This window comes from Stegostoma tigrinum, chromosome 1, assembly GCF_030684315.1.
Source record: "Stegostoma tigrinum isolate sSteTig4 chromosome 1, sSteTig4.hap1, whole genome shotgun sequence".
NCBI classification, from domain to species: domain Eukaryota; kingdom Metazoa; phylum Chordata; class Chondrichthyes; order Orectolobiformes; family Stegostomatidae; genus Stegostoma; species Stegostoma tigrinum.
In genome coordinates, this window is record NC_081354.1 from 98,520,317 (window position 1) to 98,535,662 (window position 15,346).

The following is a 15,346-nucleotide window of genomic DNA, read 5'->3' on the forward strand; positions in this document are numbered from 1 at the left end:
TCTATTCAGCTTCCAAGTTTCTGGATCCTGTCTACTGCATTTGACTACCTAAATGCCACAGACACATGAAAATAAACTCAACCCAATGCTGTTGTCTCAAGTAGAACTTGTAAATCATCAGTCCAAATCTTTAAGTCATCTCAATGCTCAAAGCAGCGGAACCACTGAACTCACCCTGCAGCCAGTAAACTCACCAGCCTTCAAGTGCAGCATATTGCATTAATTCAGTGGCCTCTAAACCATGTAAATTATCATCCCATTCTGTAATCTATTTGTGTTGAACTTTGGGGGAGAGAGAGTACAAGAAAGAAAACTAGGGTATTTTTATTGAATTGTTTAGCTTTCTGAATGCAATTAAAGTCACTTGAAATAAAAACTAACTTCTTTATATAAAAAAACTCAAACTTACCCGATCGTGTTATCACAGCACACAAACCAGATAAACACTCACTAAACTGGTAATTATATAGTGTCCATAAAAAACCTGCTGGGGTCAATTGAGAAGTGCAAAGAAGAGAACCACCTGACCCTCCTCACCTGATCATAACAATTAATTTACGTGTGGTATCAACAAGATGAAGATGGCTACCTTTGAGATCTTGCTAGCTGACTTCCTTCCCAATTCCCTGAACTGTGCCTCTTTCCAACTGCTTGCCTCACCATTTCAATGCACAGAATACTTTGATATTGTTGCATCTGCGCAGGAGTCAGAGATGTACAGCAAGGAAACAGACCCTTTGGTCCAACCCATCTATGCCGACCAGGTATTTATGTAGTCCCTTTGCCAGCATTTGGCCTATATCCCTCTGATCCTTCGTATTCGTATAACCATCCAGGTGCCTTTTAAATGTTGTCACTGTACCCGCCTCCAGCAATTCCGCTGGCAGCTCATTCCATACATGCACTACCTGCTGCATGAAAGAGTTGGCCCTTCGGTCCCTTTTAAATCTTTCCCCTCTCACCTTAAACTTATGCCCTCTAGCTTTGAGCTCCCCTACCCTGTGGAAGACACCTTGGGTATACATCCTATCCATGCCCCTCATGATTTTATAAGCCTCTATTAGGTTGCCCATCACCTTCCGACACTCCGGCTAAAAGAGCCCCAGTCTATTCAGCCTCTCTTTATAGCTCAAGCCTTCCAACTTGGCAACATCCTTGTAAAACTTTTCTGAACCCTTTCAAGTTTAACAACATCTTTCCTATAGGAGGGAGACCAAAATTGAATGCAGTATTCCAAAAGCGGCTAACCAATGTCCTGTTCAGACACAACATGATCTTCCAACTTCTATACTCATGGCACTGACAAACAAAGGCAAGCATACCAAACGGCTTCTTCACACCCTGTCTAACTGCGACTCCACTTTCAAGGAACTATGAACCTGCACTCCATGGTCTCTTTGTTTCGCAACATTCTCAAAGACCTTAACATTAAGGGAATAACTCTTGCCCTGATTTGACTTTCCAAAATGCAGCACCTCACATTTATCTAAATTAAGCTCCATCTGATGCTCCTCAGCCCATGTGATCAAAGTCCCAGTTTTGACCTGACTTCGCTACAGAAACTAGGCGAGATTCACTCCAATCTAAATGCCACTTTAACATACCTATAACTTTATTACTGCCAATAGAAATCAAGCAATATTGAACCTCCGTCTTTCATATTTTAATGGTTAGAGATTTACAAATAATTATTTTTCCCTTATTTCTTTTTCTGCTCATGAGTGAGAGTGTCTTTAAGGAAATAATGAGCTATTTTCTGAGGCTTATAGCAGTCTCTAGGCAACAACCATTTCATTTGGTTCAACTAGTATAACCAGAATGGATTTCTAAAGTAAAACCAGAATGTTCTCCTGAAGAACAGTCCCGATCGGCTACGTTACCTTTTCTGCACCTCTGATGCTACCTAGCCTGCGGTGTTCCTCCAGTTCCACACTGTTTTCTCTCTGGATAAGAGAGTAATTTCTCTGACAAATAAATGTTATGCTCTCAACCAAAAAATGATCTGCCTTCAAAGCAGGATCTATGTTGCATTTCAGGCATCAAAAGTTCTTAACTTTTCAATATTCCAAACATGGAGTGCTTATTTCTAGTTCCCCTCGCTCAAAGCCCTCAGAATCAAATCCTACAAATTTCAATCTGTCCGCACTGAATGGAATCTATTCAGTCCACAGGCAATCATATGAAGGAATTACTATTAATAACTATTAAGCCCAACTACTCCAGGTTAGTGTTTATCTTCTATTCAAGCAAAAATCCTAATCAAAAATTCTCATCCAATTTATGAATCTATTTGCTCTATTTTCCTTCAATGAACTGTCTAATTTGTTTATAAACACTGATTTGCTGTCTGTCCAATCATGTGCCTGATGAATTGTTTGAACAAGTCACAGCTTTGCATTCCACGGCTTCATAACCCCCATTTTCTTTCATTTTACTTACATTGCAGAAGTGACTACACTTCAATAATACTTGATTGGCTGCAGAATGTCTTGCGGTAATGAACAGCACAACATAAACATATTTTCTTTTATGTTTGTATTTCCTCATACCAGGCAGAATCCCAGTGAATCAACTTCAATCTTCCTGTATTTTGAAGCCCAGGCCTGCATATAGTACTCCAAACTGTAGCACATAGTACAGAGTCTACATAAAGGTACCTCAAGAAGATAACCTTTTCAATATATTTACTGATGAAGGGTCAGCTAATTTAAATCTGGTTGCCAGCCAAGTTATGCAAATGCAGAAAAATAGAGAGGTTACTTACAGCCTGACAACTATTGCAATCACAACAAATAATATGTGAAAAATGTGAGACAAAGAACTTGAACAATATTTGTGAAAGCAAACTAGAGACATTGCCCAAAGCAACACAGGTATCAATGCAGCTAAAGGGAAGAGCAGAGACTGAGAGTATCTACTTTCACAAAAGAGGAATTGTGCCACCTTTGAGACTTTCTCAACCAAAATTTGTATTGGACAATTGCAGGAAGTTTCTGGGATGGACACAACAGCACTCATTTTCCAAGTTCTCTATTTCTACTTCCTTCTCCAGTGACAACTTCTTGTGTATGATTATCGTAACCTTAGCACAAAAAAAGATACTATCTAGGTAGAGATAGTAAGAACTGATGCGATAGTGGGAACTGCAGATGCTGGAGAATCCAAGATAACAGTGTGGAGCTGGATGAACACAGCAGGCCAAGCAGCATCTCAGGAGCACAAAAGCTGACGTTTCGGGCCTAGACCCTTCAACAGAGAGGGGGATGGGGAGAGGGAACTGGAATAAATAAGGAGAGAGGGGGAGGCGGACCGAAGATGGACAGAAAAGAAGATAGGTAGAGAAGAGAGTATAGGTAAGAACTAGTGAGTTTTGAGAAGATTTGTAGCTCAGATTGAGTTTGTTCTCTGAGAAAAAGAACACAGGAAATAGCATCACCAACCCAAGGAAACCTAAACAGATAAATAGAAAGCGGGACATAACCCGCTTCACCGGAAGCTCACTGATGATGTTACCTAGAATGGTGACGAAACGTCTGATAGTAAGAACTGCCAATGCAAGAGTCAGAGATAACACAGTGGGGAGCAGGTGGAATACACCAGGCCAGGCAGCATCAGAGGAACAAGCAAGTTGATGTTTCAGGTCGGGACCCTTTGAAAGTTGGGCGGGGGGGGGAAGCTCTGAAATAAATAGAGAAAGGAGGGGTGGGGCTGGGAAAGGTAGGTGGTATGGTGATAGGTGAGTGCAGGTAGGCAGTGGTGGGAGGAGCGGATAGGTGCGAGAGAAGACTGACAATCCAAACAGGTGGGGATGAAAGGAAGGGTTGGTCATGGGATGAGGAGATTTTGAAACTAGTACAGTTGACGTGGTTTGCGACTGGAAGGTGTTGTCATTTGTCGTGAACAGAGCGCAGGTGCTCTACAAAGCGGTTTCTGAACCTCCACTTGGTCTCATCGATGTAGAGGAGGCCACATCAGGAGAAGCAGATGCAGTAGACTACATTAGTGGAAATGCAGGTGAACAGTGTCTGACATGCAAGGTATTTTTGGGTCCCTAGATGGAGGCGGAGGGGCAGGTGTAGTACTTCGTGCAGTTGTAGCGAAAGGTGCTGGGAGCGTGGGGCAGGCGAGGGAGCATGGGGAAAGAGCGGTTCCTACGGAAGGCAGCTAGGGATAGGGAGGGAAATATATCCTTCGAAGTGGGGTCAGATTGCAGGTGGTGGAGAATGATACGTTGAATCCAGGAGGTTAGTGGGGTGATATGCGAGGACAAGCGGGATTCTGACTTTGTTTTTGTTGAGAGGAGGGGATATAAGGGCAGAGGTGTGGGAAACGCAAGAGATGCGGTCTAGAGCATTTTTGACCTCTGAAGGGGGAGAAGTTGCGGTCCTTGAAATAAGAGAACGTCTGGGATGATCGGGAGTGGAATGTCTCATCTTGGGAGTGCTCACGGCAAATGTGGAGGAATTGGGACTAGGGGACTGCATTCTTACAGGAAAGTGGAAGAGAGGTATCTAGGTAGGTATGTTGGGGGAAAGAATCCTACAGCAGTAACCTGCTCATGCGAACAATTCGCAAAAAAGAAAATATTTGCACTAACTTCCAATAAATAGATTACCACATCAAATGGTCAGTCTCATATTACCGTTGCAGGACAATGCTGTGTGCAATTTGGTTCCTGGTTCTTCTAAATTTCTACAGTGACTACACTTGAGTGTAGGTAAGGACACTTGGACACCCTCTGAGCATGAAAGACACAGTTTCAATCAAGTTTATCTTTATGATGGGAAAGCTTTTCACACGAACATACTTTGCTCAACTAATTGCTGGGAAGGAAACTTTCAAACATCATAGACAAAGAACAAAGAAAATTTTACAGCACAGGAACAGGCCCTTCGGCCCTCCAAACCTGCACCTATCAACATCCTCTATCTAAACCTGTTGCCTATTTTCCCAAGGTTCTGTATCCCTCTGCTCCCTGCCCATTCATGTATCTGTCTAGATACATTTTAAATGATGCTATCGTGCCTGCCTCTACCACCTCGCTGGCAACGTGTTCCAGGCATCCATCACCCTCTGCATAAAGAACTTCCCACATATATCTCCCTTAAAATTTTCCCCCCTCACCTTGAAATTGTGACCCCCTAGTAACTGAGTCCCCCACTCTGGGGAAAAACTTCTTGCTATCCATCCTGTCTATACCTCTCATGATTTTCTAGGCCTCAATCAGGTGCTCCCTCAACCTCTGTCTTTCTAATGTAAATAATCCTAATCTACTCAACCTCTCTTCATAGCTAATCCGCTCCATATGAGGCAACATCCTGGTGAACCTCCTCTGCACCCTCTCCAAAGCATCCACATCGTTTTGGTAATGTGGCGACCAGAACTGTATGCAGTATTCTACAGTCCTATACAACTGTAACATGACCCGCCAACCCTTGTACTCAGTACCCTGTTCGATGAATGAAAGCATGCCATATGCCTTCTTGACCACTCTATCGACCGGCTTTGCTACCCTCAGGATACAACGGACCTGAACACCCAGATCTCTCTGTGTATCAATTTTCCCCAGGGCTTTTCCATTTACCTATAGTTTGATCTTGAATTGGATCTTCCAAGATGCATCACCTCGCATTTGCCTGGACTGAACTCCATCTGCCATTTCTCCACCCAACTCTCCAATCTATCTATCTATATTCTGCTGTATTCTCCAACAGTCCCCTTCACTATCTGCTACTCCACCAATCTTGGCGTCATCTGCAAACTTGCTAATCAGACCATCTACACCTTCCTCCAGATCATTTATGCATATCACAAACAACAGTGGTCCCAACATGGATCCCTGTGGAACACCACTGGTCACAGTTCTCCATTTTGAGAAACTCCCTTACACTACAAATCTCTGTCTCCTGTTGCCCAGCCAGTTCTCTATCCATCTAGCTAGCACACCCTGGACCCCATGCAACTTCACTTTCTCCGTCAGTCTACCATGGAGAACCTTATCAAATGCCTTACTGAAGTCCATGTACATGACATCCACGGCCCTTCCCTCATCTATCAACTTTGTCACTTCCTCAAAGAATTCAATCAAGTTGGTAAGACATGACCTTCCCTGCACAAAACCATGCTGCCTATCACTAATAAGCCCATTTTCTTCCAAAAGTAAATAGATCCTATCCCTCGTATCTTCTCCAGCAGCTTCCCCACCACTGACGTCAGACTCACCGGTCTATAATTTCCTGGATTACCCTTGCTACCCTTCTTAAACAAGGGGACAACATTAGCAATTTGCCAGTCCTCCGGGACATCGCCCATGCTCAAGGATGCTGCAAAGATATCTGTTAAGGCCCCAGCTATTTCCTCTCTTGCTTCCCTCAGGAATCTGGGATAGATCCCATCCGGACCTGTGGACTTGTCCACCCTAATGCCTTTTAGAATACTCAACATTTTCCCCCTTCCTAATGCTGACTTGACCTAGAGTAATCAAACATCTATCCCTAACCTCAACATCCGTCATGTCCCTCTCCTCAGTGAATACTGACTCAAAGTACTCATTAAGAATCTCACTCATTTTCTCTGACTCCTTGCATAACTTCCCTCCGTTGTCCTCGAGTTACCCTCTTGCTCCTTATGTATGAATAAAAGGCTTTAGGATTTTCCTTAACCCTGTTTGCTAAAGATATTTTGTGACGCCTTTTAGCCCTTTTAATTCCCTGTTTCAGATTGGTCCTACTTTTCCGATATTCTTCCAAAGCTTCGTCTGTTTTCAGTCGCCTAGACCTTACGTATGCTTCCTTTTTCCTCTTTGCTAGTCTCACAATTTCACCTGTCATCCATAGTTCCCTAATCTTGCCCTTTCTATCCCTCATCTTTACAGGGATGTTTCTGTCCTGCACTCTAATCAACCTCTCTTTAAAAGCATCCCACATATCAAATTTGGATTTACCCTCAAACAGCTGCTCCCAATCCACATTCCCAGCTCCTGTTGAATTTTGCTGTACTTGGCCTTCCCCCAATTCAGCACTCTTCCTTTAGGACCACTCTCGTCTTTGTCTAGAGTATTCTAAAACTTACGGAGTAATCCCCTACTGAAACTTCAACCACCTGGACAGGCTCATTCCCCAACACCAGGTCCAGTATGGCCCCTTCCCGAGTTGGACTATTTACACACTGCTCTAGAAACCACCACCCCCCACCATGCTCCTTACAAATTCTGCTCCATCTAAACTCCTAACACTAAGTGAATCCCAGTCAATGTTGGGAAAATTAAAATCTCCCATCACCACCACCCTGTTGCCCCTACATCTTTCCGTAATCTGTCTACATATTTGTGCCTCTAACTCACGCCCACTGTTGGGAGGCATGTAGTACAGCCCCAACGTTGTTACCGCACCCTTCCTATTACTGAGCTCTGCCGTATTGCCTCACTGCTCGAGTTCTCCACAGTGCCCTCCTTCAACATAGCTGTGGTATCCTCTTTGAAATATCTGACCTGAAGTATCACATGAATTCTATTGATCTCTCATTGCAAGTTCCATTGCAAAGCATCAGAACTGACAGGGAAGCAATGCAGATGGCCATTGAAACATCAACTGCAGTGAGATGCTAAGAGATCCATAAAAATTATGAGAAACATTTTTTGCAAGAGGATTTGAACAAAAGTTAAAAATACATCTTGCTATAATTGTAATACTGTGTTAAATTTCTGTCTTCATACCCAAGGAAGGATTATACTTGTCACAAAAAGAGTGCGACCAAAGTTCACCAGAATATCTATTGGGATGGTGGAATTATCCTCCAAGGAGGAATTGAGGAGACTGGGCATGTTTTCACAGATGGTTACAAAACTCTTGTGGGTTTGATAGGGCAGATATAAGGAAGATGTTTCCCCTGGTTTGGTCATCACAAACTTACCCAAGGCATTAAGACATATTGTAAATAAGGTGACCGCAGCACTGATCCCGGTAGCACTCCTCCAATTACGGGTTGCCATCCTAAAAATGACCCCTTTATCCAAATTCTGTCTTCTATTAACTAGCCAACTGTCAAACCATGCTAATTGGGCAGCTCAGTGTATTCAGGTACAGGTCACCCCTACGGCAAGTGAGTTAATCTTATTAATTAGGCTAATGTGAGGTCCCTTATCAAACACCTTCTGAAAGACCAAATAGATTACATCCTCTACTTCCTCTATGTATTGTCTTGTTATCTCCCCAAGGAACTGTAATAAATTTGTCAGGTGTGACCATCTTTGTGAAGTCATGCTGACTCTGCTTGATCATAAATTTCAAATTGATCTTCTCTTACATCCTTTAGAAATAGACAAATATTTTCACAGTGGCAGATGTTAAGTTAACCTGCCTATAATTACTTGATTCTTTTTATCTCCTTCTCTTCCTAAATTAAAGGTGTTACTTTGGCAGTTTTACAATTCTCTAGGCATATTCTTATATGCTTAATGTCATGCATTAATATCAGAAGCAAATGTGCTACAATAAAAATATTCCAACAGTATTTGAATATTTTCATTCTTTTAAAAGAAGTCAATTCAGCAGACAAAAGGGAGGGACACAGCAGATAAAGTCAATTAATCTATCATACTTCTGCCATTGGCCTGTTTACTTGCTGTAGGGGTGAGCTGTACCTGAACATACTAAGCTGCCCATGATAATAAAGTGTGAAGCTGGATGAACACAGCAGGCCAAGCAGCATCTCAGGAGCACAAAAGCTGACATTTCGGGCCTAGACCCTTCATCCTCTCTAATGAAGGATCTAGGCCTGAAACATCAGCTTTTGTGCTCCTGAGATGCTGCTTGGCTGGCTGTGTTCATCCAGCTTCACACTTTATTACCTTGGATTCTCCAGCATCTGCAGTTCCCATTATTTCTGATACTAAGCTGCCCATACCTGCTTACAAGATGGCAGACAGAAGCTAAGCAAAATTAAGCAGCCTGCTCACACAGTGAAATACACAATGAATTAAAAATACTCAACTCATAGAAGTTGGTTTCAATACATAACCAGGGCACAATACAAGCCTTAAAAAAAATTGAAGCTTAGATGTAAAGATTAACTAGCCTAAGAAGACACCTTCTCTTATTCCCTGAGCAAGAAGATTGATCACAACCCATAAGTTACAAAATGCCGACAGCAGAAGTAGATGTATAACATCACACTCATAACTAACTTTATAACAGAAGTTAACTTTATAGCAATTAGTTAAAACTAACTGACTTTTTATTTTTACATTATGTAATTGTCCTGCCACTTTCAATGATTTGTGCATATATACACCCAAATCCCTCCACTCCTGCGTCCTCCCCTTAGACCTGTACCCCCTATTTTATATTGTCTTTCAACATTCTTCCTCCCAGAATTCACCATCTCACATTTCTTGGCATTGGTGGCAGATGAGTTTCAATCTGCCCACTCCAACATGTCTATTACTTCTGGAATTCTATGCTGTCCTCCACAGAATTTACAATTTTTCCAAGTTTTGTGTCATCTGCAAACTTTGAAATTGACCTCTGCACGAGGATCTAGAGGAATATGAGTTATTCATTTTTTAATCCAATGACTTGTATGAAAATGATCACTTTGCTTTATAAATGAAAACGCAACAATGTATTGAAATCAGGATTCAATCTGTCTAGTCCAAAAACATGACCTGCAGCAATCTTTACAAGTAAGATGTACTGGCTCAAAAAGCTACAACTGACTGTTAACAGCTCTGTTCTGATAAAGATCCTTGGGTTAAACATCAGCCCTCTAAAAAAAAGTAAGCCTTACTATCAGGTTATACTGAAAATGTGCTGCTTCAGGAAAAATGAAAAAGTTTTGCATCAAAGACAACATTTGTCGAGGTTTTACATCTGGTACAAGCAGATATTGACCTGTTGTGGACTCAAAGTGCAGTCAGTACGGTAAAAAACACTATGTTACAAATTGAGTAATACGAAATATAAATGTCAGTGTCAGTGCGATGCCAAGTATGTAGGCTGAATGATGCACAGATTGGGAGCTCACTTCATATGGCATGTCCTCTTCAGATGTTCCAAACAGGCAAGGTACTGACTGTACCGTACCAACCTGTGCTTGTAAAACTTAAACGAGCATCAACTTTAGACGGGATTCCAAGTTTTGGCAACATTTGTTAAATATTCCTGGGGCTGCTAAGAATTAATTTACAAATAAATTAAATTAGAACTGTCAGTCTCACAGTGCGGCACATTTGCATGTTCTGGAAGCTACATATCCAAATATATAGGGCTCAATTGTTTGCGAACAGAAAGAAGATGTACACACTGCAGCTGTATCAATTCAACAAAACGGATGACAGTCATTCTGTAATTCATATCTCAGAGTAATGCCTTGGCAAAATCAGAGTCAGCCTGTCTGGTTTATAATTTAAATAAAGCTTGGCAGTTAACTGTCAGTCACAAACAAACTCGTGCATTCCCTATCGCAACGCTTCAACCAGAGTTCACTTGCCAACCAGTCAGCACTGTCCCCTCATACGTTTTTTTTCAGGTAAATGTTTTCCATTTACATTGGTATTGCCTGCAAATTAGCATTTACTTACACTTCCAAGTTAGAAGATTGTGCGAGAATTCATGCCTCAGTGCAAGAGCTAAGTACAGACTAGATGAACACTCAGAAGTATTTTTCAAATAGCTGTTAAAGTGAGTCCAATATATCTGTTCAGTTTGGTTATAGGCAAGTTAAAACAAAAAGTGTTTCCTTTGAGAAGGAACAGGGAATTCCCCCAAACACGACTTCATCTCTCAACTGACATTATGAGAAACAAAATAATTGGCCATTTCCTATCTAAAAAGGGAGAACACACTAGGAAATGGGGAGAAGGCTGGGACTGGCATGAGATAAACTGATTCTTCGACTGACAGCACAAACACAATGGACTTAATAGTCTACTTCTGTGATGCAACCATTCTGTGGTCCTATTTCATTTTCTATTTATTTGGACCTTTGTCTGAAAATTGGTTGTAGTATTTATCCTCAGAATAACAATACCAACACTGTTTAAGATACCACAGAAGTTTTTTAATGCTGAGTAAAACTGCATTAAGCTTCAAATTTAAATCCTCCTGCTGTCCTTACACTAAACTAATTTACATAGATTTTAATTAGCGGATGCAATTTCTTACCAAGTTTATCAGCCTTCTCATAGCATGTTCGTGCGAACAGATGCATTCACAAGGATCATATCCTCCTTCTGCCATGGCAGGACCACGTTCCTTCACCCAGACTCTAATATTGAAAGCAATGAGAACAATTACAATAGAAATAATACAATATAATCCAATTTTGCCAACCAGTAATGTATTATTTTAGTGATTTCAAATTTGTAATTTGTAACTTAATTATCAAATCAATAAAATAGTTCAAAAGACAGAGGCCAACAGTGCAAGTCCAAGATTTGTGAAATTACATTGCTCATTACATATGAATGCGTATCATATATAGTTTAGTTTTGAAACTGATGAGACCATATTAGGGAGTTTCATAAAAGATCTGGCACTGAAATTAAACACCAAAAATAAGCTTACGTAAAATGAGTTATGCCCAAAATGTAGTTGCCTAATTCTAATCAGACTTCGCTATGACATATGGCCATAGCAACACTTCTTAAAATAATTCATAGGATGTGGGTCACTAGCAAGGTCAGCATTTACTGACAACCCGTAGCTACCCTGGAAAAGGACAGTGAGCCGTCTTCTTGAACTGCTGCAATTTGAGTGGCAAAAACACTTCAAAAGGGAATTCTGACCTAGCAGTGCAGAAGTGGAAATATATTTCAAGTCAATATAGCATGTCACTTGGAGGAGAGTTTGAAGGCTGTGATGTTTCCATATGGCTGTCTGCCCTTCCAGATAGTCACGGGTTTGCAACGCATTACTGAAGAAGCTTTAGCATTCTATTATACTCTACCTTGTGATATTTGATACTGTAAAAGCTATGGGCATCTGGAGCTGTGTCACTTATCACAGAATACTTAGCCTTTCAACTACTCTTGAAGCACAAGTCATCCCAAAGGTTTTGAGGGGATTCAGCAATGGCCACTGAACGTCAGAAATGGTCATAGTTTGGCACAAATCTTAATTGCTGCTGTTAGTGTAGCATAGATGTTTTCCAAAGCTTGCTGCATGCAGGCATGAACTGTTTTATTACCCAAGACATTTATGAAAGAAACAGAACATTCATTTGATTAAAGTGTGAATGAACACTCTAAATTCTGAACTTACATTGGAGTGATGATAGTTGGAGATGTCTGCACCTCAAAAACTCCCTTAGGAATTGGTGCAGCAAAGTTCTGATTAAGATTACTGTTTCCCCAATAGGCATAACCATGTTTCTTATGTTGGTAATGTATTAAATTTAACCTCCTTCTCCCCTTCAACTTCAAGCTCTGCATTCCCTAAACTCATTAAATAACGTCCTCTTCTGGTCTTCACCATATGCTTCCTTACCATTCCATAAGGCACCATTTGTGTCAGCTTTCATTTATTTCAGTTCCAACATCTGGAATTCCTTCCCCAAACACACTTTTCTCTGCCCCATAAAAACTTTCTCAACATTTTTTTTGCAGCAAGATTTGGATTGGAGCTAAGCAGCTTCTAGCCATTTCCAACTATCAAGTATTTTCAGTTATTTAATCCCAGGCCTGATGTGCCTTCTTGGGACCATGTAAGAACTTCTATGGGGTCTTTTTTTTAAATCCCTTAAGCAACATAATTGAAATTGTCAGAAGACATTGGCATAGTGGTTAATATCACTGAACTATTAATCCAGGTTAATGCTCTGGGGACATGAGTTCAAACCTTACTAAAGCAGACGGTGAAACTTGAATTCAGTAAAAATCTGAAGTAAAAAGCTAACCTAATGGCAATGATGATTGTCTTTAAAACCCATCTAATCCACTAATGTCCTCCAGGGAAGGAAATCTAGTCTCGTCTAGTCTATAAGTGACTCCAGACCCACAGCAATATTGTTGACTGTCAACTGCCTTCTGGGTACTTACGGGTGCGTAATAAAATGCTGGCTTATCCAGTGACATCCACAACTCATGAATGAATTTAAAAAACGATTATCATGATTATTTATTTCATCATATGTTGTGGGAACTTGCATGCAAACTCTGCCATTCCCTGCATTTTAGTATCTTCACTTCAAAAGTATTGTACTTAGCAGCAAATGCCTTGTAATATATCAGACATTTTTTTCTGTAAAACGTTGGTGTTTAACGGAATGTTCAGCTCATTTTGTACAAAAAGAGAAAATAATTCAGAGAAACAAGTCAACCGAGGCTTTTCAAAACAGCTGCACAGTATGTAAATTTTGGGGCAGTTATTTATAAACCTCACGCCCCATCGGAAGCAAAATTTGAACAGAAACTGAAGACTTTCACCAGTTCTTCAAATCTATTTTTGAAGGTAAGAAAGATTTCGCTATTTCCTTCCATATTGCACTAATTGTTAATGGTAGTTTGAGGGTTTAAACACACGATACGATTGATACATACACAGAATAAACAGTTCGTTAAAGTGATTATACAAAATATGGACATTAAATAGCAATTTAGACTTCCCGCATACTGCTGAAATGTGTTGACTCAACACCCCTCCCTCTCCGCAAACTATAAGGAAAATATTATGCCTTGACAGTCTCCACTAGATTATAACAGAGCAACACCGTCCAGACGTAGCTTCGGTCTATCGGCATTTATTTAGAAGCTGCGAACTGACAAATCTGCACGACAGCTTTTTTAAAACTTTTACTTTCGTTCAACAAACACTACAGTGTGAACAAACTAATTTAAGTAAAGGCTTAACGATGAGAAACTAACGCAGTTGGTCAAAAACAAATAAAACTAAACATCAACTTCAGTTGCCGAGCGTGACTGCCCAATTACATTCCAGAAACATGACAACTACGCTGTTAACAACAAAAGAAATAAAATCCCGATCTGAGATATCAGCACATTGGCAACCACATCGAGCCAACCCGGGATTTGTTTTGAAAGCTCTTGTTTACAGATACATTCCTTTCCCAGAGTTGACCGATTCCCAGCATTGCCACGGGATCTCACAGTCCCTCCAAAATACAGCAGCAGCGATTCCTGCAGACGCTTGTCAGAATGCTCTGGGCTCACATTCTCTTACCGGGCTCACGTTCTCCGCCAAGACCTATCTCTACCGTCGGTAGCGATTGCTCCACTGTTTGGACACAATACCAACAGGTGCGTCACCAGGAAAGGGGCGGAGTAAAAGCAGGAACAGCAGCCGGAGCCGGATCTTCCGCCTTTCCTTCATGTACTCGCGCCCTCCGGACACGCGCGGCAGCGACGGTAAAACGGTTACGGGAACGCGCGCTTGGAGACAACCTCCTGCAATGGCCCCACTTAAAAAGAAACAGTACAGACGTTGAAACCATCATTATAATGCAGCCTATCGAATGTGAACATGATGTGCATTAAAAAGAAATCAGTGATTTAAACTATTTGGGGCGGTGTTAACTTGACATTTAAGAAGTAACTTGGAGGGCGAGACTCCACAACTAGCAAATTCCGAAGACACCTGAAGGGGGCGGAGTGCTCCGTTGTTCGGGGTCTGAAACGTGGCTGGTTTCGGTTGGTCTATGTTCCCGATACATGTTGGGAACAGTGGATGTGGCTTGCTGCGGGGTGGGCTGAAAGGGAGGGGTTAATGACGACACAAAGGGCGGGGGGGAAGGAAGTGTGTGGAATGTTGGGGTGCTGGCCGGAAGTTTGTAGAAAAGAGAATGGTTGATGTGTGGTTTGAGCTGTTATTAGCTCCCAGGATTTTACTTCCTCAATTATTTTACACTGCTTAATGGCTCGAGTGGAGTTTTCTTGGTGCGATGTGGTTGAACAACTATGTCTGTTTCTTGCCTCTCACCCCCATCTCCCAGTTTCTTCCCAAACGTCATGTGGATTAGAGCGAGGTAATGCATGCATCTATTTGGGGATGAGGAATTTAGGATCCGCCCGCTCAGTGGGAGCCCCCAGTGAGAGACCTGTAGGTTCAAAAACACAGGTCAATACCCTGGAGGTGCAGTCGTGGGTGGAGAAAGTCTTTAAAACATCAGCATTTTAAAAAAATACGAACTTGAAAGAAAAACAGAAATAGTAAGAAAAACTCGGCGGGTCTGGTAGTATCCGTGGAGAGAAAGGAGAGTTAACCTTTCGAGTCCGGTGACATTTCAGGACTGGATCTCATGCGGCGAGAAAGATGATCCAGGCATGAGTAAATTTCTTCAGTGTCTTCTCTCAAGTGTATTTTGAATTTTAAAAGCGGGAAACTTCTCTCTT

At 41.5% G+C, this 15,346-nt stretch overlaps 1 protein-coding gene across 1 annotated transcript in view; it reads right to left on the minus strand.

Moving 5' to 3' along the window:
* Window positions 1-14,304, minus strand: part of smim14 (small integral membrane protein 14) — a 35,957-nt gene extending 21,653 nt beyond the window's left edge. Inside the window, exons 1-2 of the mRNA XM_048530944.2 lie at window positions 14,178-14,304; window positions 11,163-11,265 (exon numbers count right to left, since the gene is read on the minus strand). Of these exons, the coding sequence (XP_048386901.1) occupies window positions 11,163-11,237 (75 nt within the window). The 5' untranslated portion in view covers window positions 11,238-11,265; window positions 14,178-14,304. The remainder of the gene's footprint in view (window positions 1-11,162; window positions 11,266-14,177) is intronic.
* Window positions 14,305-15,346: the final 1,042 nt, after the last annotated feature.